Here is a 27,907-nt window from a genome sequence, read left to right as displayed (position 1 = left end):
CGAAACATCGCAGCGCGAACCATGCTTAGGTGCAAAACATCCCGTTACCATTCTCAAGTTCTAAATGTTCGTCCACACATTTAAACAACAGATAATATGGAATTCCCATAAATAACGCGGAATTTTTTTTCCCTTATTTTAATTAATAAATTAAAAAAAAAAATATGCGTGATTATTTTTTTGGCGAATGATAGTACGATCGAGCTATCTAATTCAATCAATCCGGAAGTGTAGCGAAACCACAACAAACATTAAAAGTGAAACAAGAATAAATAAAAGAAAAATGTGCGTATATTGTGCAATCTTTTTGTGAAATTCCAATTTTAAAATCAATTATATTTAGCTTACTTTACTAATACATGATGACATAGTCTGAACACTTAGGAAATGGCCACAGGAGGTGTTGCACACGGTTGTCAACAGTGGGCGTTGCACCACAAGAACAATTACTTGGAACAGAGCGATGAGGTAATTACAGTATTGTACGTAAGATAATTGATGTATGTAATTTTTATAAGAATCCATCCACTGATCATTTATTGTACAAAGTAAGCATATGGATTTAGCTGTTTTCAATGATGCAAAATTGCAAATATAATATCAACTGCATTGTGGGACTTAGATGAAACCAGGGACTTGAACTAACTTTTTTTAGTATGTAGGTCCCTGATAGATCGTTCTATCTACAGTATTGTTAAAATATTGTCCTACAGACATGGTTTGGTGAATGCACAGCATGGTTATTCTAACTACCTGTAGATAGAATGTTCTGTTGTTAATTGTGCTATGGATTCGGTTTAATGATAGAAGACGTTCCATGTATTGGCAATTTAGCAAAGAAAACACTGGAGATAACTCTAACTCAGTGTATTTACTGTGAAAAATCCAGAGATTCCAAATGTTATGCGTAAATTTGAAACAAGTAAAATAACGTTGAGAAAAAGTGTTGAATTCTTCCATTATAGGGATTAAATTTTTGGGTGAAAGTCTTGAAAAGGTTTGTTTTTATTAATTTGATAGTTATTTTCAATGCAATTTTATCTATTTTCTCCAAAATTATTTCGGAGTGATTCTACAATTTTCTGCAACATTGCGGGTATGTTGGGGGCATTCTAACTGTGGTGAGAGCCTGTCCTGAGACACAGTTAGATTAATCTAACTAAATTGCCGTTATATGGAAGTAGTAAAAATATACTATTTACCTGTATAGCTCATCTCTCCTGACTTTTGTGTAGAATCACAATGTTTTTGAGTCTATCATTTTTTTTATTATCCATGTACACTAGCTACCTTGTCCAGAATTGCATGTCTGGTGTATCAAATAATAAATACTACCATCCATATTTCAGTTGCAGCATTTTATGTAAATTATTTGGATGAATTTCCAGATAAATAAATTGTAATATTCGATGTCTTTGATGAATCAAACTTCCAGGATGGATTGCACTGTATTTTTAACCATGAATCCTTAAAGTTGCAATTAAAATGGCATAATTGGTTTTCAAAAAGCTGTTATTAATCACTTATCATTCAAATTGCTTTATTTTCATTTTTCAAAAAAAGAAATAATAATAATAAATACATGTAAATAAATTAAACAACATAAATAGCAATTATTTGTGCATACTGTTCACACAATAATTAATTAGAGGTACACATACTTTCCATTATTTTTTATGAAAAATTTATTTTTGTGTTGATCTTACAATATTATGCTTAAGTTTTCATGGATAAAATAGAGGTTTGCATAACTGTGTTCTGATTTTTGATTTCTTTAATTTACTAAAGGTGCTAGCTTTGGAATCAATATATGAACCTGGAAAGGGAGTGGTAGGATTAAATGTTCTGAGTCGTCCTGAAATAAAGGTGAATGGTGAACCAAAGGATGGAATCTTTTCCATACAGGTGAGCTCTCATCTATCTTTGTACAGTTTTGATATGAACTACTACATGTATATATTTATGGGCTCATGTGGCATTCAAGCTTTTTCAAATTTAAGTCCTTACTAGTATTGCAGACATGTCATGAAAAGAAGCGTTTGACTTCTCAGATTTAAACTTGCATATGAGTTATGGCTTTAAGTCAAAGTAAGAAGTTTATTGATTCAAGAGTAAAAAAGATCAATGGGCAAAGTTAAAGGTAGTGTTGGGTTTTGGTAATGTTGTTTACAAATTTCCATGGCACTGTTTTACTTCTCAGTCTCTACTAGTCACAGGTTGACTAAAGGAAGATGACAAGGTCGGGAACAATACTGGATTCTGACTTTATAGAGAACATGATTTAAATTTCAACATCAGTAGATCAGAAAATATGTCCTTGTAATGCTGTTAAATGTACTGCAACAAAATGCTTCTCTTTGCTGCAACTTTATTTTTGAAAAGAATTTGATGATGTATAGATGCACATGTTCAATTTGCATTTTTTAAATCTCATCATGATGTAATATTTTTCTTATGATTTTGGCTGTGTTATTGAGCTAGATATAATTTGATAAGTTACCATTCAATGAAAAACCTTTTTTCTTTGGGTCCCCCCCCCCCCCCCAAAATCATTGGTTAATTTATCAAACTGAGTGAAAATATGCCATGATGTGTATATACTGGTAAACAACAGGTCATTCATAGCATTATCAACTATCAACTGTTTTATGTTTAATACTTTCAAAATTGTGCAGTTGGCTATTCCTGTTGATAACTCTGGCAGAACTGTGACAGTGGACATATGTATGCCATCTAAAGAGTTAGAAAAGGATGTTGACTACTCTGTCTTTAGAAGATCTGACTCAGGTATGTGCTTTGAAATCATTTTTATGTTTGTTTTTTATTATACCCCTACAAACAAAGTTTGGGGGTATATAGGAATCACCTTGTCTGTCTGTCTGTCCATCTAGCTGTCTGTGCAATAGTGTCTGGTCCATATCTTTCTAATGGAGGAAAATTAGAATCTACTACTTCACACAAAGATTGTTTATGACCTGAGGGTGTGTCATGACCTTGACCCAAGGTCATTGGGCAAGTTCAAGGTCAATGAAAGAAAAAGTTCATAATTTGTGTATGGTCCATATCTTTCTTATGGATAAACTTGGTGAGTTCCCATTTTACACAAAGATTGCTTATAACCTGAGAGTGTCATGACCTTGACCCAAGGTCATTTGGGCAAGTTCAAGGTCAGTGTAAGAAAAAGTTCTTAATTTGTGTCAGGTCCATATCTTTCTTATGGATAAACTTGGTGAGTTTCCATTTTACACAAAGATTGCTTATAACCTGAGGGTGTATTATGACCTTGACCCAAGGTCATTTGGGCAAGTTCAAGGTCAATGAAAGAAAAAGTTCATACTTCATGTCTGGTCCATATCTTTCTTATGGAGAATAATGTCGGGATGTTGCTTATGACCTGAGGGTGTGTCATGATTTTTACCTATAGTCACTGTAGAGAAAATTGATAATTTAATGCATCCATACTTTCTAGTAGAAAACTACTTGAAAAATGTTTTTTTTTTTATTTTTTCAAGGTAATGAAAAACAATGTTATTATTAGTATTGATGTTTTATTAGGCTGTGCCTTAGTTTCATTCATCAAAAAAATATAATGAGCAAATTCGGTAAATTTTCACTCTAAATGTTTAAACAAATTGTGAACACCTCTTAGATCCATAAATACTAATATTAGTGACTTGGAACCTTCTCTGAAAAACCCAGCAGGGGTATTTTGTCCATTTTGGACAGTTCTATTTTATTTTTGACAATGTCATTTTGTCTTGCAGCAGAAGTAAGAAAAATATATCAATTTCTATACATTTTTAGGAATGAGGATTATTGGCTCTGTGAGTGTCAAGTATTTATACCCTATCAGCTTAACAATTGTACTCCCCCATGAATACCCCAGTAGTGCTTCTCCAAAGTTTACAATGTCATGCCCTTGGTTGACCTCCCCCCAGATGACCTCACTGTGTCACATGTTGGACAGGCTGTGGGAGGAGTCAATGTCAATGCCAGTTTTGTTTACATGGATTACATGGCTACAAGAGAATGTCACAGAGTAAGTTCCATTTATCTAGATCATTCATTTAATATTGAGCAAGTGTACTCCAAACTAGTTTTCCTTTGAATGCAACTGACAATTTTTAGGATATAGGAACCTGTTTTGGTTAAGACTATAAGGGTGATATATGTTTGAATTGTTTTTGTAGATACCTAGGTTTAAGAGATAAAGTATTGCTGCAAGATGATTTTGAAGATGGTGACAACCGAGTTATATCTGATCACATGCAAATAGAGGAAGCTGTTACAAATATCATGAGGTAAATTTCTATCTGTATAATATATATTTTAGGAAAAAATAATAACTGATAACTAAATTGTAGATTGTTATTTTAAACGTCTATTACAGTTATTCATGCTGAAATGTCATTGCATGAATGTGTCGTAGATTTAGGTCATTGTATGAATGTGTGGTAAATTTGGGTCATTGTATGAATGTGTGCTAAATTTAAGTCATTGTATTAATGTATGGTATATTTAGGTCATATTAATGTATGGTAAATTTAGGTATGATCAGCACCGAGATGAGGAGGAGTTTCAACAGAACGAACAGGAGTGTGGGATATGCTTTGATCAGCAGACAGGGACGGGTTTTCTGAGGTTATGGCCTTGTAAACATCACTTCTGTCAGGACTGTGTGAATGAGCACTGCAGGACACACATAAAGGATGGCAATGTTTTAAACCTTCTGTGAGTCTTTATAACTTATAACCAAGAAATGGACATCTTGCCAAAAATTCCATTGTTTGTAATTTACACATACATGTACATGTATTTCCTGGTAAAATTACCAATATAAATAGGAATCATCAGAGGTCATATGATTTGCCTTTCAGGTGTCCAGAAACTGACTGTAAATCAGAAATTCCACCATCAGTAGTGTTGTCTAACCTTACTGCTGAGGAATGTGAAAGATACGAGACACTTTCTCTAAGGGTTTGTCACATTACTAAAAAAAAATTATTATTATAATATTTAACAATCTGATTTTGAAATCGCTAAATAAAATAATCCAAATACATGTACAAACGTTCCAGTATTTTAGAACAAATAATCATAAAAATTGATTGGTTAAGAATATAATAGTGTACAAATGTACATGTACTGAACAGCTGTATGTGACTGTGTACTCTACAACTGTATGTGCATCAGTATATGTAAATGTATATTTCATTATCTGTCCAGGATACAATGAATTAATATAAAACTGATAAAAAGAAAATGCTTCTGGTTCTAATACATGTATATGACCAGATAATGAATTGACCCATCAATGAGTATTTTGTTTGTTTTCCATCAATAGTTTTCACTATACCTCCAGTTTCAGTATTGAATCGTGCCAGTAGTTATAAAGATTGTTCACATTTCAGAAAGGACTGGATTGTATGGGGGATATTGTTTGGTGTCCCCGCTGTCAGAACCCCGTCATTCGGGAGAAGGAGGCGGAGCTTAAATTGGGTCATTGTGTGGCATGTTTTTATAGCTTCTGTACAGAGTGCCAGGAACCATGGCACCAGGTAACGAAACTGTGATCCCAGAAATGAATTTGAAAATAAGAGTGTGGCTAAAAAAAGAGAGAGAATCCAAATGGTATTAAAAATCACTGTTGTTCCACAATGAACCAATTATTACTGTACTGAAGCATCTGATGTCATCAAATGAAAATTTGTGTTATACCATCTCAATTAACATGACTCTATCCTTTGAGATAACTCCTGGTCAAAGTTTTAATCTTTTTTGATACAGCTTACCTACCTAGAAACATGATGTGTTTGTGAAACCCTGATGCCCCCGTATGGCAGCTTATGGCAAAGGTTAAAATTTCTCAAATGCAAGTCAAACTACAAGGTCATGGTCAAGAGATAAAAAATGTTGTTACCCAAAGAAAGGACTTGTGTCAATAGATATACCTGGTAAATATTAAAGCCCAAGCACCAACCATTCAGAAGAAATGGTCAAAGATAATGTTTTCTAAAAATTGATCAATGTCCAAGGTCAAAGGGTCAAAATTAATGGTATGCATGGGATGACCTTGTAAAAAGAAATACACTTGTAAAATATAAAAGTCCTAGCACCAACTGTTCAAAAGTTATGGTGAACATTCAAGTTTTACAAAAGTAGGTCAAATGTCAAGTTCCAAATTGTTGGTATTCAAAGGAAGGTCTTATCAGAAGGAATATACCTGTTAAATTTGAAAGCTCTTGTACTAAATGTTCAAAAGTTATGGCCAAGGTTAAAGTTTTTTAAAAGTGGGTCAAACTATAAGGTCAAGGTAAAAAATATTTACACCCATGGAAAGGTCATGATAAATATACATGCGAGATATGAAAGCCCTAGTACCAACTGTTCAAAAGTTATGGCCAAGGTTAAATGTGGGTAAATTGTTGCAAAAGTGGGTCAAACTCCAAGGTCAAGGTCAAGAGGTCAAATATGTTGGTACCCAAAGGAAGGTCTTGTCACAAGGAATACACATGTGAGATATGAAATGCATAGCTCCAACCAATCAAAAGTTATGGGCAGTGTTAAAGTTTTTGCAGAGATGAACAGACAAACAGACGGACAGCTAGACAGAAGGACAGATAGGGCAAAAACTATATACCCCCGAATCTTCGATTACAGGGGCATAAAAACATTTTTATTTATGACATGCTAATGATGTGGCATATGTATATTAAACACTTGCTTATAAGGAAGTCAGGGGAACATAAATTTTTGTTCCTGGTAACCAAAATTTCTTTAAATCCATAAAAGAAAGTGCTATGATATGAGTAATGTGGAAAATATATAACTTCTTCATATCTAAGATTCTGCAAATCTGAGTTCCTTATTATTAGGATATTTTACTGGCTATTGCTTTCTAAGGCTAGGAGCTAAGGCTATGTCCCTGCATATAGAATACATGGTTGTCAGAATGCAGGAGGCTATATTTAGGCATTGACCAAATATAGCCTTGGTTTATTAGGTTACCTTTATTCCATCAACTCAAACAGTGGCTCCAGGATAAAATCACATACCATCATGATCCAGATGTGACTGACTTAAAGGAAAAAGTTTGTTAAGTCAATTTTTTTACGTATTGGGCATAAAGGACAAAAATTGTCTACAATTTTAAATATGTTCATGACCTTAAAGATCAGGGGGAAACAGAGAGTTTTTTTTTTTTTTGTCTGTCATAGGCATTTTATAAAAATAATCCTCAAAATCTTTTTGGGGGGAATTACAAGGCTACAATTTTCAAATAAATGTGTGATGCCTATTTAAAAGTTGGTTTATATATTCAATGTAAATAGTAAAAAAAGGGCAGGTTGTCAGTATTACCTACTGTATGATATGGTAAATGAGTTTAAAGAAATGCAGGTATAAGAAATCCATGTCATTGTCATTTTCGTGTTGAAAATTTTTTTGATTTTATTTCTCAGAAATAGAATTCAATCTTTCCATTTTTCAATTTTAGCAATTCTTTCAATTTCAAGTGTGCTAAATTTTCTGCAATTAGATAACTAAACTATTTACTGTATGGTACAAAAAGATTTAAAAATATCTGCTTGAACAAGGCTATGATGTGAGTTTAGATAGTGGGCCCCTCTGGGTTCATTAATTTGAAGCACTTTTTTCCCATTTTGGAAAAATTTCATTTGAGTGCCATCATAATTTTATTTTTTTTTTCTACCTATATGGGTATAAAATTATATAGAGTGAATATTCATGAGTCAGCACAGAAAGAATTGAGGAAAGGCATTAAAATCTTGATAAAAGTAGTGCACATGCACTGTGTTTGAAATAATTTTACTGTCTAAACTTGTTTAAATCATGACCATTCATGTTTTGGAAATATATTTTATAAGATTTTAATTGAAATTACTTAATTCTTCAGTAAATGTATTATATTTCAGAAAAATTACTTTCATGTGAGCATTGTGGAATCAAAAAAAAAGGAATAAATAAAAGGAATGTAATGATATCACATCAAAATCTTTAAATTTCTTGATCAGGGAAAATGTTATGCAGAACTTGAAGAGAATGTGCAGGAATTGTCCGAGTCTCAAAAAGCTGCAAAGATGATGGAGGATAAAAGGCAGAGGAGACTGGCCCGTAAACGTGAAGAGAAGCTCAGCCGAGACATCATAGCCAAAACTTCACAACCTTGTCCAAATTGCAAAATGGACATCTCAAAAATGGCTGGGTATGATGTCAAAAAGATCAGATTAATGATATTTGTACAATCTTTCAAAAAATGGATCAGTCTGGACATCTGTCTGTCCATCTGTTACTTGATCAGACTATATTTTTTTCTTTCCTTGGGCTAATTTGGCTTATATGTAGAGGCTGTGCAGTGACCTTGAACCAAGTTTTGTGGTCAAAGGTAAAAATCACCTTTGTGTAAAATCCTTATCTGGAGCATATTTTTGGCTTAAGTTGGATCATACTTCACCCATAGATTGCCTTTAGGTAGAGGGTTTGCAGTGACCTTATGCTAAGTTTCTAGAACAGAGATCAAGGTCAAAACAGATCTCTTTTGAAATCCTTGTGAGCATATATTCCCCCCCCCCCCCTTGGCCCTTGTCCCTTTCTGAATAATACTTCAAGGATAGAGTACTTATGGATGAAGGGTGTGCAATGACCTTTAACAATTTTTTTTATCTGAAGTCAAGTTAAAGAAAATCCTTGTTGTGAGCATTTTTATTCTCCCTTTGGCTCAACCTGTATCATACTTCCGTCATAAGGTGCTTGTGAGGAAAGGGTGTGCAGTGACCTTGAACCAATATTTGTGATCAAAGGTCCAAAAAAAAAAAATTCTGTGTATAAAATCTTTGTCCAGAGCTTTTTAACTCACCTGAGCCGAGGGCTCAAGTGAGCTTTTCTGTTGTCTGTTATTGTTGTTGTAGAATTTATACAATTTCATCTTCTGCAGAACTCTGGACCAATTTCAACCAAACTTGGCAGAGTATCCTTGGTTGCAAATTTGTTCAAATGAAGGGCCACACTTTCTTCCAAGGGGAGATAATTAAGAAAAAGTAAAAATTTGATGGGGTCATTTAAAAATCTTATTCTCAAGAATGTCTGGGCCAGAAAAGATGAAACTTATGTAAAAGCTTTTTTACGTAGTGTAGATTCGAGTTTGTTCAAATCATAACCCTTCGGAGCTAGAGAAGGGCCACAATGGTCAATCAAAGTTTTACATGGGTATACATAGAATTTTTTTTTAAAAATCTTCTCAACAAAAACAGCAAAGGCATGATTGGTTATATTTATATGGAAGCCTCCTCAGGTGGTGTAGATTCAAGTTTGCTCAACTCTTGATTCCTGGAGGTTGAGAGGGGCTACAATGGGCAATCCAAATTGTACATAGGAATACATAGGAAAAATCTTTAAAAGTCTTCTTCTCAAGAACAGCAAAGTCATGATTAATCATAATTATATGGAAGCATCCTCAGGTAGTGTAGTCAGATTTGTTCAGATTTGTTCAAATTATGACCCCTGGGGATAGGGAGGGCTGCAATGGGTGATCGAAATTTTACATAGGAATACATATGATAAATGTTAAAAAATCTTCTCAAGAGCAGCAAAGCCATGATGGGTTATATTTATAAGGAAGCATCCTCATGTAATGTCAAATTTTACAAATCATGACCTCCTATGGTAGGATGGGGCCACAATGAGCAAACAAAGTTTTACATTGGAATATATAGGAAATGTCTATAATAATCTTCTTACCAAGAACAGGAAATTCATAGTTAGTCATATTAATTCAAAAGCTTGCTCAGATAGTGTAGATTGACCTTTGTTCCATTCATGTTCCGCAAGGGTAGGGTGGGGCCACAATAGAAAATCAAACATGTAGGAAAAAAATCAATAGCAAAGCTATGATTAGTCAAAGAAATATGGAAGCATCCTCAGTTAATGTAGAATCAAGTGTGAACAAATCATGCCCCCTTTGCCTGGGGGGTGGGGGTTTGTGATCACTTATATACATGTATTTAATCTTTTCAGTACTGAACTGATATCTGCTTTTTCCTAGTCAATGTGCTCAGGTGAGCGATGTGGCCATGGGTCTTTTGTTTACTATTCATTTGGCCCTATCAAAATCATACTTCACCCATAGAGTGTCTTTGGGTAAAGGATATGCAATGACCTTCAACCAGTTTTCTAGATTAAAGGTCAAGTTCAAAAGATCTGTATAAAATCATTTGCTGTAGCATATTTTTCTCCTCTTGACCCCATCCTCTCGATACCATCTTGCTCATCTCTTACCCAAAGAGTGCCTATGATTAAAGGTTAATGTTAAAGGTCAAGGTCAAACTCCAGTTTCAGTCCTTTACAAGACTCTTTCCTCATAATATCCTTTTACTTAAAACCAAGTAATTTGAGATGGGTACTATCTCAATGATCTTCATATTTTTTTCCTTTCCTTGAGCATATCATAATGAAGTCCCACATTCTTTTAATAAGGACATGCTTTCAATTTTGTGAATTCTGACTCAAAATTCTAGTAACACACCATTTTTTGGTGAAAATTTATTCTAATTAGTGATTAAAATTAACAATGACAAATTTGTTAAAAATCTAAATTTTTTATATTTACAGATGTAACAAGGTTACATGCATTTATTGTAATCACAGCATGTGCTGGGCTTGTGGTAAAGACATTACAAAGGAATCATATGGACATTTTGGTATATGTACCTTGACCACGATTTCAACACAGTTTGAGGAAAACAACTTTTATAACGATGGCGGAGTAATAGATGTACCAGTAATGTTTAGACCTGTACATCTACGAGATAAAGCCCCAAATCCGGTAACTATGATTTTTTGTTGCACACTGTAAAAATAAATATAAACTGGCATTGAACTTTTGTACCCAACCTTTGAAAGAGTTATGTTCATTTTATGCATAAAATGGCCTTTAAGATATACCAATTTACTGACTAACGCCTTATGTCCCATTTTCGTCATCAATATAAAGTAGAGATTGTGCTTTCATTTCCTATAAAATGTTTCCTTTAAGAGTCCAGGTATTGGAAAAAGGACTGTACCACTTACTCAAATTTTTCTTTTTAGGTCACCAGAGTCACTCAGGTGATCCATTGCTATCTGTTTTTGTTCGCCATCATGTTTGAACGTTTGAACATTTTCAGCTTCTTCTCTGGAATCGCTGAACTAATTTCAACCAATTTTGCGCATGTATAGCCTTCATGGGTGAAGGGGAACATTAATTTATGATCCCTGTCCCCTTGAGATCTAAGGGATGGGGCTAAAGCTATCAAAATTGATGCAATTTTTAAAAATCTTCATATTTTTTCCTGGACATCAAACAGTCAAACTGTTGGTATGATTGTAATAGCATTGAGCCTTCTTCAAAAATTGTTAAATTTATGCCCCAGGGTCAGGGTTTCTGGTGCTAGGGTGGGACTCTATTGATTATATAGCAAAAATGCATGAATTCTAGGCCATCTTTTCTGCTCCTCGGTATTAAGCAGAAAAAACTAAATGCATGGTTATGATAAGCTAGGGTACCTTTTTCAAAATTATGAAGTATGTGGCCCCAGGGTCAGAGGTTCAGTGGGATGGGGGTCTATTGATTATAAAGTAAAAGTGCATTCATTCTTTGTTTACTTTGTTTTATTTTATACTTCTTTGTATTCTTCAAAGTGTTGTATATCAGGTGGCCATTAAGGCCTTTAGGCCTTTAGTTGTACATATGTATTTTGTCTCAAATAATGAAAGAAACTGAATTAAATACCAAAATTAAAAAGTTTAATTCAATTTACCTCTTCAGAATACATCCATAAGATTTTTTTTTTAAATTTTATTTTTATATATTTTCTTTCTTAATAGATTGCTGCAAAGATTGAAATGACCCTCGCAGTTGATCCGGAACAGAAAAATAACTTACTGAGATGTCCATTCTGCAAACAAAAAAATCTTCGTAACAATAATGATAACCACATCCGCTGCTGGAACTGCTCTCGAAGTTCCTGTTTTCAGTGCAAAAAGGCCATCTCTGAAAACCCAATCACTAAACATTTCTCTCCTCCAAGTCTCTGCAAACAACACTCATCTTGACAAACAGCATGTTGTAGCGGTGTACATACGTGTTACTCCACTCTCTTTCATAGTGTTAGCTGTCTTTATTACATGAAATTCTGTGATGGATGTACAGTTGAACTGTATAAACTATTCCACTGATGAATTGAAAAGTAATGAAAATGACATTTTTCTTTTGATAGATGTGAAAAAAAATTTGAAATTAAACATTTCAAAGGTGGATTTTTTAAAACTTGAAATGTGAACATTTTTAGTCACCTCAATGATGTTGGGGAAGCTTAGTAATACCATGGATGTTCAAGATTCAAGTTTTTGAAGCAGATTTTTTTCCAAATACTTCTGTGCCTTATATTCATCAGAGATGCATGGATGATGCAGATATGATGTTTTAATGTACCAACCAGGTTTTAAATACTGCATTATCAGTCAAAGAATGACAGGTTAATGTTTTAGAAGCAGGTCTTATTCCCAAAAAACTATATATAAGCCCTATGGTGACCAAACTTGTTTGGATGATACATCTACAACAGTATACATCTGCTGGATCTGATGTACATTTTTTGGATGACTGACCAAGTTTAAATGTTTTAGAGCAGGATCATTTTTAAGTAACTATAAGCCCTATTGTGACCAAACTTGCATAGATGACACACCAAGGGATCCACACTACCAGACTTGTTTCAGATGCTGGATCTGACCTATATTTACCAGATGTATGACCAGGATAACACTTTTGGAGCAGGTCTATTCCTGTGTAACTTTAAGCCTTAAGTAGACCAACCTTGACTTACAAATCTTACCTTTAGTGGGTCAAGTTTTGGGAGCAAGTCCATACTCAAGTAACTAAAAATTCTGCCCAGACCAAACTGGCATAAATGTTGCAATTGATTAGTGTTAAACTGCCTTACTTACTTATCTTTTTGAATTATTTGTTATTGACATATGTGTTGCTTCTCTTTGATTTTTTTTATTGTGCAGAGGATCACATAAAGAACAACAACACCTAGGTTGTTGATTACAAAGATAGACAATGGACAAATCATGATTAGAAAAGCTCACTTGAGCCTTTGGCTCAGATGAGCTAAAATACATGTATGATTTTCTTACTTTTAATTTAACAAATTACCATTTAAGAAAACACTTGGGAGTACATGACATATATACATTAGTACTTTTTTAAAAATGGAAAGCTTTTAGCTTACCTGAGCCAAAAGTTACAGTGAGCTTATTTAACCTTGTCTGTTGGCATTGTTAGCTCCTATGAATCAAAGGCTCAAGTGAGCTTTTCTCATCACAGGTAGTCCAGTATGTGTCTGACCATCTGTCATCTGTAAGGCTCAAGGTAGCAAGATTAGGGCTAAATTAGGAGATCACAGTTTTTTGTAAGATATAAAGGAAAATTCTTAAGGATAGAAGAGCTATGCTTAGTCATATAAATATGCAAGCATCTTCAAGCAAAGTTTTGAATAGTTCTCTTATGAAGGGATACATATAGGAAGTTTCAGGTATTGCAGATTCAATGTATACAAAATTAAAATAAGATTCTTTTATAAGAGAAACAGGTCTACACTAAATCATATTTATATGCACAGATTCCCATTGTGTGTGGATTAATTTTTTTTGTCCAAATTATGGACCCTGGGGCTAAGGTCAGACTAAAGTCTGGATCTAATTTTGCATGCGTGTAGAGAAAAGATGTCAAAGAAAATAATGTTAAATCTTATGAAAAGCAGTGCCAAAATGTCCCAAGTGAGCATTGTAGCCAATGGGCCTCTTGACTTGCATTTAGTTTTAAAAAAAAAAAAATCAACTCATGGCCATTGCTTGCAGACTGTAAGTAAGGCCAAGCATATCAGCACTGTTGTGGTATCATCTTATATGAATATTGAAAGAGTTATACACCATTAGTTTTTCTTCATTTGTGATTATTGATTTGAAATAATTATTTATTTTTGATAATAAATAATTTGTTACTTCAGTTTATTAATTTGTCATTACAAATAAAGAATGCTTTTATACCAATTATTTATTAAAAATTACAAATTATTAATTTGTTATTACAAATAATAAATTGGAAAATACAATTTTGCTTACCAGTATTACCTAAATTAATGATTTGTTATTACAGTTAATTAACTTGTCATTACGGATTTACTTTGTTATTGCACATTTTTAATTTGAAATATGATTGAATAATTCCCATCTCTCTGATTGGCTGAGATCCAACAATGTTAGAAAATACTACGTTATATTGACCTGCACGTGACCTTCCAGGTCAATATAAGGAAAAATTTATTCTACATTAGACCAAAAATAGATAGGGAAATTTCAAATTGATGCAGATAGTTTTGGTTATTTCACTTGCACCTGACTTCCACTCATATGAACATAACATTAAAGCACATCGATTCTTGGGTGAGGGTTGGGGGTTGCAGGAGGGTTGGGGGTTGCTGCCCCTCTCCCTACCTTTTAAGAATATAAAGTTTTAATTTAAATTTTAAGGATAAACAATTCCAATGAAAGCCCCCTCCCCTCTTTTATGGACCTTTACATCCCATCAAATACAATTTGGAGTTGGGAGAATTCTTTTCCTTTTTTTTGGGGGGGGGGGGGGAGGGGGGGCAAAGATTTGTTTTCAGGTAAGTTGTCATTTTTTTCCCTTTTACTACCCCCTTTTCAAAATCAATTCTATATATATATGCCTGACATTTATTTTTTTTTTCTACATTGCACCTAAACTAGACTTAAAAATTCCAAAATAATACAACTGATTGTCTTAACCCCGTTTCTCTCATAATGTTCGGCTAGTACTTCAGTAGATGTGAACAAGTAAGATGACATGGATTGCTTAATGAGTATGTGTCATTTAATCATTGAATCATATAATAAAACAATTATTGCTGTTTTTTCGGTCAATACGAAGATTTAGCCACTTTCGAAGTACAATATTTACCTCGCCCTTCGGGCTCGGTGAATATTGTGCTCCTCACGTGTCTAAATCATCGCATTGACCTCAAAAAACAGCAATAATTGTAATTTATTTGAAATTTGTTATTATACAATTATTGCTGTTTTTCGGTCAATACGATGATTTAGACACCTGAGGAGTACGATATTCACCGAGCCCGAAGGGCGGGATGAATATTGTACTTCGAAGGTGGTTAAATCAGCGTATTGTCCGAAAAAAAACAGCAATAATTGTTTTATTATTATATGAGTGAAAAATATCCCTTTCTTTCTGATTGGTTGAGTTCCAACAAGGTAGAAAAAAAACTCGTTATATTCACCTGCATGTGACCTTCCAGGTGAATATAAGAATTTATTTTTTCCACATAAGACTAAAAATAGTCTAAAGACTACAAATACATTGGAAAATTCCAAATTGATACAATAGTATATATATTTTACTTGCACCTGACTTCCACTCATATGAACATAACATTAATGCACATTGATTCTTGGGTTAGGAGTGAAGTTGAGGGTTGCAGGAGGCCTGCAATTTCAAATTAATGATTTATCATTATGAATTATTAACTTGATAATATTATTATATATGATTTTAATGGCGTTGCATTTGAACAATCACTCTCGGAGAATTGCAAATGAGATGGGCGAACAAGATTTGCAAAATGCTTATAACTTCAAATGTAAAAAGTCGTTTTCATTTTTTGAATTTAGTATTTAGAGTTCTTATCATTGAAAGTATCTGAAACCTCTTCTTCACCAACACTCTAACCACTATGCTATACTACTCATAGTAAATACCGGCATTTGAATCATCTTTCTGATATATGACTAAATGGACTTCAGATATTTCTCGGAAAGATACGAATGTTGTGACATAAAAGCATTTTAAGGTATATATAGTGTGTCTTTGCTCCATTTTTTTTTTCTTGTTAACAAGAATGTATATTTTTACACATACTTTTAGTATAATCTTTAAAAAAAAATGGAGCAAAGACCCTCTCATATGGAAAAATTGTGTTGAAGTATGAAGAATTAACCAGTCTTGCCCTTTTTGATGTATATATTCTATTTTATAGACGAATAATTTCAATCTTTGTGAGGTTGTTGCATTTGTGGAGATTTTGCATAAAGTATACGTAATGTTATAATTAAATGAAATACCAAAGAAAATTTTGCCATTACTGAGATTTAATCACTTTCTTGATTTTCGCAAAATAGGCATTTCACTCGCCTTGTTCGCCCTTCTTCTTTCAAACCTGAGTCTTGGACATAATAAGTACTTTGAAATAATTTTTTTGGGAACATCCCGTTTTCTCTCTCTCTCTCTCTCGTTTGGTTTACAAACCTGTCATTCATTGTTTACGGAATTAAGGTGGGGGTGAATACACAGCAGAACTGATTGTATTTGATATGAGATACTGGATTATTATGTCAGCCTTAAATACGTTCCAAGCGATTTAGCCAGTTTTTTACTCAATCCACTATCTCTCTCTCTCCCCCCCCCCCCCCCAATCCAACCTATATTTAAGCAAAGGCTTATTGCACAACCCTAGTTTTCTAGAACAACAAATGTCGAAGTTTGCGAGGCTATAGAACTGTCTGTGTAAAATTAATGATCTTAATTACATTGTAGGTACCGTTGCATGAAGACTAAATTGAGAATATGTATAACTTAAACAAAGGAAATTAAGAATACAAAAAAAGAAAACATATTGGGAAGGGAGTCCAACTTTGCTTCATATCAATTTTAATTGTGCAGTTGCGCAAATTTATATTTCAGTTCATTGCATAAAGTATTCTATTCAATAAATCACAATTTATAAAATGTGTGAAATATATAGATCAGTTGTGTCCAAAGGTCAAATAGTTTACTCCGTTGATAATGATTTTCCACCTCTTAGTTGACATAATCATGATCATGCAATGTTTCATCACAGGCCAATTAAAATACATGTATTTCCATGCAATGGATCCATTTATATTTAAATCTTTTATAGTTCCTCAAACACGAGGGGTGTTCAATAAATAATGGAAAATGTTACCAAAAATAAAGAAAAAACACGAAAAGCGACTTCTATATATTTTTAATCCCTCCAAGTATTCTCTGATTAACTTTAACGCATGTCTAATACGCTTCCGTACTGCACTAAAGACCGCAACACCTCAGCATAAACTTTTCTTTAGGGATGCTCAGAAGACACTGACGAATGGCACCCCTCAGGTCCGGCCCTATTAAAATTGTGACGATTTCCTTGTTGATCTTGTTGGGTTCTGGGAATAAAAGGAAGTCACAATGACTGAGACTTCGTAAAAAGTTGAGATGGTTAAGCATTTTTCTGCTACTTTCTTCAAAATTCCCTTTACATCTCTGCTTGTTTGCGGCAATGTTGAAAAACACGGAATTTGGGCGTCATGCACTAACAGACGATCAGCTTAATTTTCCTCAATACATTTTTATCATAAAAGCTACCACTGAGGGCCCTTCCTCTTGAGTGTAGGTTACAGCATTTATAATACTGGACCTCTCGAGTTAAAAAAAAATTATATAAGAAGTTTTTGGAGTTCTAGCTTCTTGCAGCGATAATAGGACTAAAGCTTCTTCTCTGATGCCATCTATCTATAATTGATCTTCCTGTTGGGCTCAAAATAGTACAACTATATGATTTGTTTCACATCGAACGTTTATCTTTACTTACTTTTGTTGCAATGTGTATTCTTCCCTTCCAATTTTAATGCGTGTTTTCTTTTAGCCATCTGTAAGCAGATTAAATACCCATCTGGCAGGAATATTTCCTTTGTCAGAAATCTATAATGTTTTCTGGCGATGAAATGTTTATCGTTATACCTTTGAAAATTGTTCCCTATAGGGTTATATAAATCTTTACTTAAAATGTCTAACATTAGCAATGTTTAACTGGACGGTCAAAAATATCGATATTGGACCGCAGAATTAGATATTGGACCGCTTATTAGTACTCACAACTTTGGGTCTAATGGCCTCAGGCAAACAGTTTGGTTCTTTGGTCCGATAAAACGCATGTTGCCCTCGAACCCAGTCAATAAATGTATTATGTCTTTGCAATATCTTTCATTGTAAATTTGAAACTTTCAGATATCATGCTGCTCATAAGGGCTGTGTCAATATATCTATATATTGATACGTTCCGATATTCAAGAATGTGTCGTATCAAAAAAAAAAAAAAAAAAAGATAACTTCCAGTACGTATCGGGCAGGCAGTTTTTCTTATAATTCGTGAAAAAGTTGGGAATTTCAATCACCAAAGATTATATTTCTTTACTGTTTTGAATTAAAACTGATCAACAATGATATGAAAATTAAGGAGGAGGCATACCTTAAATAATTTTTACAAAATACATGGACAACTATATTTTAACATGTTGACTTTACAGTCGTAAAAGTTTGAATTTGAAGTGTATTGTAGTGAGACAAGAACTCCGAAATGGGTAATAAAACAAGAGTCCAATATATCGCATACTAAGTATTGCTTTTAAAATATCGTACCGTATCGAAATTTTTTGCTCAATACACAGCCCTACAGCTCATAAGGTCAATTTTTTTCTGTGTCACTACAGTTCTAATCGACCACGCCGACTGTCATCTTTAAACTCTCTTTTTCTACTTTTGAATTTCTTAATCCATCTGTGCACCATACTACGTGAGAGAGTAGTCTTTCTATTTATCAAAACAATAGCTTCATATACCTTCAGCATATTTTCGTAATGAAACGCAGTTTCCATCTTCCATCTCCCAATTCCATCTTCTTTATAGAGACCATTTTTGTCTATGGTAGTTTTAAGCTAAGTGATGCGACCATGTTTACTTTAATAAAAAGTAAATTTCTTTGCAAACCAGCAAGAAAAATCATGCGGAATTTCGGTAATTTGGGGATTGATTGAACTATTAGATTGTGAAAAATAAAAGCAACTGCTGATACTAAGTTTGATAAACCGTATGTAGCAGTACTTATTGAACTACCCTCATATAAATCAAGCAACATCCAGTATCTCGGAAAAGTTTTCCCTTCAATTTAATCCTTGTGATGCAGCGGTCGTTTTCAAATGCCTCAAAGAAACAGTTAATTCGGAAATATTATCTGATGTCCTTAATTGATATTTAAGGACCCTCTCTATACACATTTTTTTTTTTTGGAGGGTGGGGGGTCATTTTTTGAATTCAACATAGGGTACCATGCCATTAACCCCTAGGAAAAATGTTCAAAAGAAAACCAAGTATTGATGAAAAGTTGTCACTATCCTGGGGAAAAGTGTTCAATTAATTCATCTTTGTATAAAAAAAATGTTCAGAATACTTGAATTGATTACGAATTGATACCACAAAAATCCTTTAGACTTTAGTTCATTAAATATATTTGAGGGCAGATCACTCTTATGCTTAAGCCAGTGTACGAAGGGTCCTTAAGGTCAAACCGATCCTTAAGTTATTTCAAATCAATTCATTTTCCTCCATGCTTCATATATGTAAATGTTAAACTGAGAATTTGATAGATGTGTCTATAACAAATTATTTTGATTGCAAATTTTAAATTTATTGTTTCAAGTATAATACATAACTACAAATTACTAATTTGTAATTTCAAAGTACATGTAATAATTTGTTATTACTATAATTTGTAATAACATAGATAATTAATTTGTAATTAAAAATTATGAATTAAATAACAGTAACTTGTTTCATATCAAGAAAAGGTTCTAGTGCGTTACATACAAGCTTTTATATTGTCAGCCCCTGCTGATCCTTAAACAATAATGGATGTAAGTTATTTGATCTTGGAAAAATTGCATAATATACTTCTAATTCATGAAAATAATACGCTAAACTACATATAAGGTCAGCAATGAAGGATGGAAGCTAATATGATTTTAAAATTGTGTGATATATTGTTCTCAGTTCATAATGCATAAGAATTACATTGTGGAACAAAATAACCCATTTTTTAGCGTAAAAACGCCAGATCCGCCTCCGGGAATTTTCGCAGTTACGCTTCTCATGTCGCACCTAACATTTGCTTAGTCTAAATACCTGCATACTATTTATAATTGTTAGTTCAATGGATAAAACACATCCACCATGTATATGTTGATCTAAATGTCTTGCTTTTGTGCAAAAATTTCAAGTTGTCGCAGTTGTACTCTCCCGAAGCGCGATGACGTTGTCATGTTTGGTCCAATGAGGCACTTTAGGGAAAATCGTATAGAGATATAATCTTTTTAAATTTAATTTACAGGATCTGATCTTATATTTGTTTATCACATCAAAGTCAAACACTATTTTGAATGTTTTAAAGGCTCTCAGACACTATAATGGATTTTTGTGGGAAAATGTATACTTAAATTTCCTTTAATGATACTCCAGTCTATCCCATGATGCCTCTGTTGAATGAAATGAGACATGCGCATTCCACCAAAACATTGAAAGATATCGTTCCCCCGGACCTTACCCAGCCGCATGTAGAGATTGTTTTCACCCTAGTCGCACATTTGGATGTTATTCTAAACAACTCGATGGCTAGCCAAAAATGCAAAGAAAGCATATTGCAAATAATTGACCAGCTCCGACAACGGAAAGCTCGACCAGATATTGTGCGAATATGTCACATGGCAGCCCGTAAGCATGGAATGAAATGGCAAGAGACGGAATCGCATTTAGAAAAATTAGTAGAGTCGGGAACAGTTGTAAAAGTGGATTATAAAGGGAATGTGAGTTACAGAAACACAGCTAAATGGAAGAAAACCCATTCGTGGAAAAAAGTTGTTCATTCTGATAAAACTTTTAAAAATATTATTACTGCGGTTCAAGAAATTGCGCAAAATTCCGGAGACAGAGGCGCATCTGTGAAGGAGGTAGAACGTTGGCTGAGCGCAAATACTCCGGAGCCCCATCTGGAGCGCAGTCAGATCCGGTCCGCTCTGGATAAAGAAGTGGCAAGTGGAAGCCTAAAAAAGCTAGCCCATGGTAACTATATTTGTAGCGAAAGTAACCCGGAAAAGAAAATTGCAGAAAAACCCACCACCTCTGTTTCAAGCCCCGGTAAACGAGGACGTCCACCCTCAAAACGTAAGGTAAGTTGCACAATTAATATACCTGTCTGCTATTGAAATAGGTCATGAAAAAAGTTATGCAAAAAAAAATTGTGCGATTGACAGTTATATTTTAAAACTGTGAAAAAGAAAGTGAAATGAAGCTGTACCTCTTAAAACTGAAATAAAGATGTTTCAGCTGAAATTAATCTGTATAGACTAAATAATGACTAGAAACTAATTGCTTATAAATGAATTGTATGTTTGTTCCTGTATAATCAATTTCCAGATAAAGGTGTTCAATATTTATTTTTCTTGAACATATTGTCCATTAAATCGATGCAATGCACCGAGAAACTGCATGAACGTACTTGGCGATCATGAAATTTTTAAAAGTATATTTATTTATAATTTGTTTACAGTTACCCTGCCACTTTTCCTACAAGTTTTTAATAAAAAAAAAAAAAAAAGAAAACAAGTCACCAAAGTTACGATTGAGTATTTCGAGTCATTCGTATAAATGCATTGCAGAGAGCAAATTTTCCGTGGATTTTTTTTCACGTCAAAGAATAGTCAAAAATAGAACTTTCTACAAGCTGTTTGTAATATTGAAGGGTAAAAATTAAATCTTATATTTTTATATAAAAACCAAAAGGAAAGTTGTCTTTATATATGTACATTTGATCCTATTCATGATCATTTGTAGTGCATGTACCTGCGCCGATTACTGTAACAAATCCGGACACCAGGCACCTTATCCCCCCTTCTCTCTCTCTCTCTTACCCAAAGTAAAAAACAAACCAAACCAACGGGGAAAAAAAGGGGCGTGGCAGTACTGTGGTATCAGTAGCTACGAGTATAAAACAGAAATGTTAGGTTATATTGGTTACCACGAAGTAAAGTTACGTATTTGTGAGGGAACAGTGCCTTTATTTATATTTATTTTATTTTAATTTTTAAATGCGATTGGAAATGCGGATAAAAATTAACGGAATATTTATTGCGAAGAGTCAGATTGCAACAAAATTCAAATATGTTCTTGATTTCAAGACGAGATTAAGTCAACTCGGAAGGTTGTACTGAAAAATGTCAGCATGATCCTACAGTGATAGTTTACAAACGAGACAGATTTCCACCACAAAGCTAACATGCATACAGCTGTTTTTATGATTATTTTCAAGCTTGATATCAATTTTAAAATTTGCATTATGTTTAATGTATATTATACGTATTTTTCGTAGAAATCATCCAGACATAAATTAATTTTTTTATGTAAATGTATTGAATAATTACGCCAACTTCATAGATATTGATGAGGATTAAGACACTTTTTGCCGTACTTTGCTTTATTTATATGATAAATAAACTAGTACCTTAGATACTGTCTACATCAGCCTTAAAGGAAGACGAGAGAGAGAGAGAGAGAGAGAGAGAGAGAGAGAGAGAGAGAGAGAACGGGACAGATCACTAAATATCAAGATAAAGACTAGAGGCCAATATTTGCTAATTAAGTTTCGGATCATTTTTTAAATGAAAGTGAAAAGTGTCATAAATATTTTTAATTCATTTTCCTACCTTTTTAAAAGAAATTACTCTCCACACTGAAGTAATATGTAACACATTCGTTTAGTTTGTCCTTCGCATTGAAATCTGTTTTATGGGCAAGTTTGTTTAAAATATTTCAGAAGTTCAAAAAAACTCATGGCCCAGACTTTGAGACGCTGTCCTTTGGGAAACGTTCCATGGAGGACTCGTCATGTGATTATTGTCTGCAGACAGAACCAATTATCCGAAAAGATTTCAAAGAGGGAATCTTAGTTTGTCAGGATTGCAACGCCAAGGGTAAGTCGCTACAACCGTAAATTTTATTTTTTTTTTTAATTTTTTGGATAAATTGCAAATAAAATTATATAGCAAACAGTCTAAAGAAGGAGGGGGAATGAAAATCAGAATTTGATTGTCTACTTTCCGCGTTTCTAGCTCACCCTTCCTGTATGGGATACAATTCAACCCTCGCTAAGCGTGCGCTGAAATCTCCATGGCAGTGCATCGACTGCAAAACGTGCACCGTTTGTCTGGACGCAGGCGATCCCGTAAGTAGCCTGCAGTACGCTGGAATTGTTTTCCGATTCACAAATGTCTTTTGAAAGTTGAGAAAGTTATGATTTAAATTAAACCATGTTCAAAATGTAATTATAGGACATGATGCTATTTTGTGATGCCTGTGACAAAGGGTATCACATGAATTGTCACGAACCAGCCATTGAGGACAAACCACAAGGTAAGATCTATCGCCATAGACAAGTTCCTGTAAACCAAATGTACAGAAAACCAAGCAAATGACCTCTATAAGTCTTTCCATTTACAGGTAAATGGGAGTGCCAGACATGCCAAGATACGGAATCGGTGGATGGATGTATGGAGGTTGATGATGCCAACGACACTGCAGACGACAGCCGAGGTCTGTGAAACTACCTGTGATCATTTGTGCGTTTGGACTTCAAAACTTTATGATTACGTGTTATATTATAGCTAGTTAGAATATTTTGTACGTGTCTTTTTCAGACGAAAATAACACATCTTGTTTACCCACTCCGTACGATTCTGCGGCATCGTCTGACGAAGACCTTCGGTAAGGATGTTGAAAATTATTCATTAGAAAACACATGTAGTGAATTCCAAAAGTGCACAAATCAATTTATATGCCTTTCCTCTTATTTGCAGAAAAGATGCCAAGAGGAGATCGGAGGAAAGATCACCGTCTGATCAGAAGAAGGTTCACTATCCTGACGCATCCAAGTGGGAAGTAGAGGACGTAGTGAAATTCTTCACAAGCCTAGGTTACAAGGATCAGGCAGAAGCTCTGCAGGAGCAGGTAGGAGTCAAGGATATCTTTCAGTAAAAGATACCCTTTGTGGAATCCAGTTGTTTGAATGTGATCGTTTAAGTATGTCATGTAGATGAATAAAGTATGAGTTATTGCTAGTAACAAATTTCATATAAAAACTGTGCAACAATGAGATGTCACTTATTTTCTTGTAAGGAAATTGATGGACAGTCTCTGTTGTTGATGAAGAGAAGTGATGTGTTAACTGGATTATCAGTCCGGCTTGGCCCCGCCCTTAAAATGTACCAACACGTGATGAAACTTCAGCTGGCAGGTGTGGACGCAAACAAGTAGCAAAAACACCGCGGCAATAGAACCAGAGAAACGTAGCCTTCGGTGAAAGTAGAATATTGAAACTTTGTGGTACTTGCACGTAGTTGAGCTACTGTACTAAAATCCACCAAATTGTGTTGAATGCTTTTTGCTAATTTTTAGCGAATGTTATCTTGATGAATACTGTACTTGTCATATTTTCATAGTGAACAATTTAATCATACATTCGTGTTTAGCATCTCAGGTTTAATATCTAAGTACGTTTTCGTCATCTGTTGTAATTTGAAATCCCATAAGATTTTAGCTTTATACTTCTATGCAGTTTATCTATTTTTTCCCATGTAGTTAAAGTGTAGTCATTTAGACAGTTTGCAATTTTAGCTCTATATGTTATTAATTAATACATGTAATGCCAGAATCGATGGAAATGTGAAAAATATGCTTTTATAATTGCTGTAACTTAAAGCTGCATTTTATTTTGAATGAAATGTTATAATGTTGTGAATTACTGAGAACATTTATGTTCAAAAATGAATAAATTACGAATTCATTTTTTAACGAAAAAAAAAAGAACTGTTTGTTTTGACTTTTGATTGCATGCCTTGAAAACTAAATCCTTGCTCGGGGAAATCGAGTATCAATCCGGCTATCTTGATTCCTTTACATGCACTGCTTAAAAAATTATACTAAAAAGAAAATAGCCAAAATTTGCAGAAAAAAGCTTTCTGGAGTAGTAAAAAATAAAATATCTTAAAAAGTTCAAAATGTTTTCACACAGAAAGTTAAGGAGGCCCTGCTGAAATTCCACGGGACTTTTATGCGAAAATTTGACATTATTTTTCGGAACATAGGTATAACTACTACCTAGACTTCTGAGGCTATTTATTTAGCATGAATTTCCATGTTTCCTGGCAGTTATTCAATAACTTGAACGATCACTTACCTCGAAAAAATCCCAAGATCGCGAAAATCGATAAATAGTAGCGCCAAACAAGGACTGAGAGAATGAAACAAGTGGTACATGCTGCAAAATTGAAAATGGTTGGTTACGAAAGACATCTCAGCAATTTCAGTTTGAATGACCATGCAATTCATGGTATTCCTGACATCCCCCGTTGAGGGGAGGGGAAGGGGGGTTGCAACAAGTCTTCTCGCTCGAGTTGAGGTATATTTATATAGGGCTGTTGTATAGATAAAAATATTATGCTTTCTATTGGTCTAACAAGGAGATTTATAAACAAGGACTGTTTTACAGTGTGAAGGGAAATATGCTGATGTAGACTAAAATAGTGCACGCAAAGGCAGCAACACAGAGATACAACAAGTGATAAACAGACTAGCTGAGGTTTTGAGTATACATGTTACGAAAATGTTCGTAATTAAAATGAAGGGTTTTTTTTCTATAACTTGCACGTTTACTATACATATAAGTTTGATACAATTTTACGAGCTCCCCAAAAACCATATGGTGTAATTGTGCTGCTGTTTTTTTTAAAGGCAACTTTAACTTAATATGTTGCGACAACACAGTGGTATACAGTGTATGTTACCTGTATACGACGGTGGGAATCGATAAGTTTTGGTTCGATCTTTAATTTTTATTTTGAACAAATAATCAAGTTGTTTCATGTCAGTTTCATTTCATTTATTGATTTTTTAAAATTCAAATTCAAGTTAAATTTTAATTGTGTTGCACCGAGAGCAAAAGCAATTCTTCCCACTCACTGAAAGATCTGCATTAATATTTTTTACTATACCCTATTATCTTGTGTCTGTTTATTAATTATGTGAAGTGATAATAATGATATCGTGACTGTTAGAATAAGCAGACTCAAATATAACAATTTTTTGAAAATGTATTTCAGTGTGATGTAACATTTTCCTTTTTGTGTGTAACCTCGTAAAGTCTGTCCAGCTATGGTCAGCTAACCTGCATATTACACGCCAAATACGATCATCTTCTTTGTAATTTTGCATGTAAATTTTTTTTTTAAAAGGATAAAGGACAATATCTACCTCTACGCAAAAATAAATAAATAAATACATTGAAAATTTGAAAAAATTAGGATTAATTTTCCTGATTTCTGATCCTCTTCACACCTTTTCGACTGAAGTGGAATTTATGAAGTGAGAATTTTAGCCTTTTACAATGAGATTACATAATACCCCCTTTTTTACTAAAAGAATTTTCGTTTTTCCAACAATTTTATTTGTGTAAATTTAGAATGATATTCTCTGTATAAGCGCTATGTAACTATACGGCTTTAAAGCATACTATGGTGGCATATTTCTACCACCTACATGCAAGATAAATTATGTCAACATGCAAGAAAAATATGTCAACATGCAAAATAATTATGTCTACATCCAAGAAAATTATGTTATCATGCAAACTACCAATCTTTTTAGAGAATCTGATTTTAATGTGGGTAAATTTACTTACTAACGCCAGTACCTGACATCATACATGCAAGATGTAACAGAATTATGCTGACATGCTACCGTTATGTAGAACTCCTATTTCTGGTGTATATGGGTGAATTAACTTGTTCTCCTTTATGAAAATACAATAATGACCTAATTCTGAAATTATTGCAATAAATGTATTTGTATATCCTTTTCTGACAACCTCAATAGACGTTTATAAAACTTAATTAATACGCAAGATTTCTATATTCCAATCCTTTAAAATATCATACAAATCTCTTCTTTTTCTCTGTCAAAAATTGCTCGATCGTACCCAAAACAGAACTTGATCTAGATATTCTTATGATAAAAATCTGTATACCAAATTTCATTTCAGTCTGTGCAACATCTGCGAAGAAAATGAACGGAAATTGCAAATAATTGGAATTTTTCTAAGTCCAAGGGGCATAAATCTGTCAAAAATTGCTCGATCGTATCCAAAACAGAATTTGGCCTAGATATTCTTATGATAAATCTGTATACCAAATTCCACTTTAGTCTGTGCAACCTCTGCGGAGAAAATGAACGGAAACTGTTGGTGGACCGACAGACAGACCGACCGACTGACAGCAACAAAGCAATGTGCCCTCCCTTCTTCGAAGGGGGGCATAATAAGTGGCCACTTTATTAACTACTGGTGTTAATTTTTAAACACTGATATTTAAAAGTAAGGTTAGTTTGGATTGCAAACCTTTCATGTTATCTGATAGCAATATAATACTTTCTAGATCCAGTAATTTAGAGACATCATAAAAATGTTTGTTGTTTTTTTTCCCCTCAAATATTTGGTTTTAAGATACCTCCTTGTCGAACTCCTATTTCTGGTGTATATATATGGGTGAATTAACCTGTTCTCTCCTTTATAAAAATGAAATACGACTGACTGTACATGTAGGATGAATAAACCATTATTATTTAATGCTAATGGTTTAATTATCTTTTGATTTTAATATCTTTATGGATAACTGTCTTGAATGCTTGCAAAACCTGCAGAGTACATATTGAAGGCTGTGGTAATTAACTTCATTCATTTCATTGTGTGTTTCGATTTTGAAATTACTGAAATTATGAAAATGATTAATGATTTCAAACACTATCATAAAGATAATAAATAAATATTTATTTGCCATAATTTATAATTAGGCGCTGCGAATCCTGCCACTG

At 33.7% G+C, this 27,907-nt stretch overlaps 2 protein-coding genes across 2 annotated transcripts; both read left to right on the top strand.

The window, feature by feature from the left end:
- The first annotated feature begins 307 nt into the window (after window positions 1-307).
- On the top strand, window positions 308-14,006 carry LOC133184704 (E3 ubiquitin-protein ligase RNF14-like). Its single transcript, XM_061319775.1, has 11 exons — window positions 308-468; window positions 1,789-1,905; window positions 2,676-2,787; window positions 3,805-4,039; window positions 4,191-4,301; window positions 4,549-4,731; window positions 4,878-4,977; window positions 5,412-5,558; window positions 8,034-8,224; window positions 10,627-10,840; window positions 11,881-14,006. Exons 1-11 carry the CDS (start codon window positions 388-390, stop codon window positions 12,106-12,108), a joined length of 1,719 nt encoding a protein of 572 aa, XP_061175759.1. The 5' UTR covers window positions 308-387; the 3' UTR covers window positions 12,109-14,006.
- Window positions 14,007-20,501: 6,495 nt separating this feature from the next.
- On the top strand, window positions 20,502-24,787 carry LOC133184703 (histone acetyltransferase KAT6B-like). Its single transcript, XM_061319774.1, has 8 exons — window positions 20,502-21,159; window positions 22,803-22,959; window positions 23,098-23,210; window positions 23,317-23,398; window positions 23,486-23,578; window positions 23,683-23,749; window positions 23,842-23,992; window positions 24,161-24,787. The coding sequence occupies exons 1-8, from the start codon at window positions 20,602-20,604 to the stop codon at window positions 24,296-24,298; spliced, it is 1,359 nt and encodes a 452-aa protein (XP_061175758.1). The 5' UTR covers window positions 20,502-20,601; the 3' UTR covers window positions 24,299-24,787.
- The last annotated feature ends 3,120 nt before the right edge of the window (window positions 24,788-27,907 follow it).

This window comes from Saccostrea echinata, unplaced genomic scaffold (assembly GCF_033153115.1).
Source record: "Saccostrea echinata isolate AGI-Se365-2 ecotype Australia unplaced genomic scaffold, CSIRO_AGI_Sech_v1 ptg000010l, whole genome shotgun sequence".
Taxonomy (NCBI): Eukaryota; Metazoa; Mollusca; class Bivalvia; order Ostreida; family Ostreidae; genus Saccostrea; species Saccostrea echinata.
This window is presented reverse-complemented; position numbering and strand designations above follow the sequence as displayed.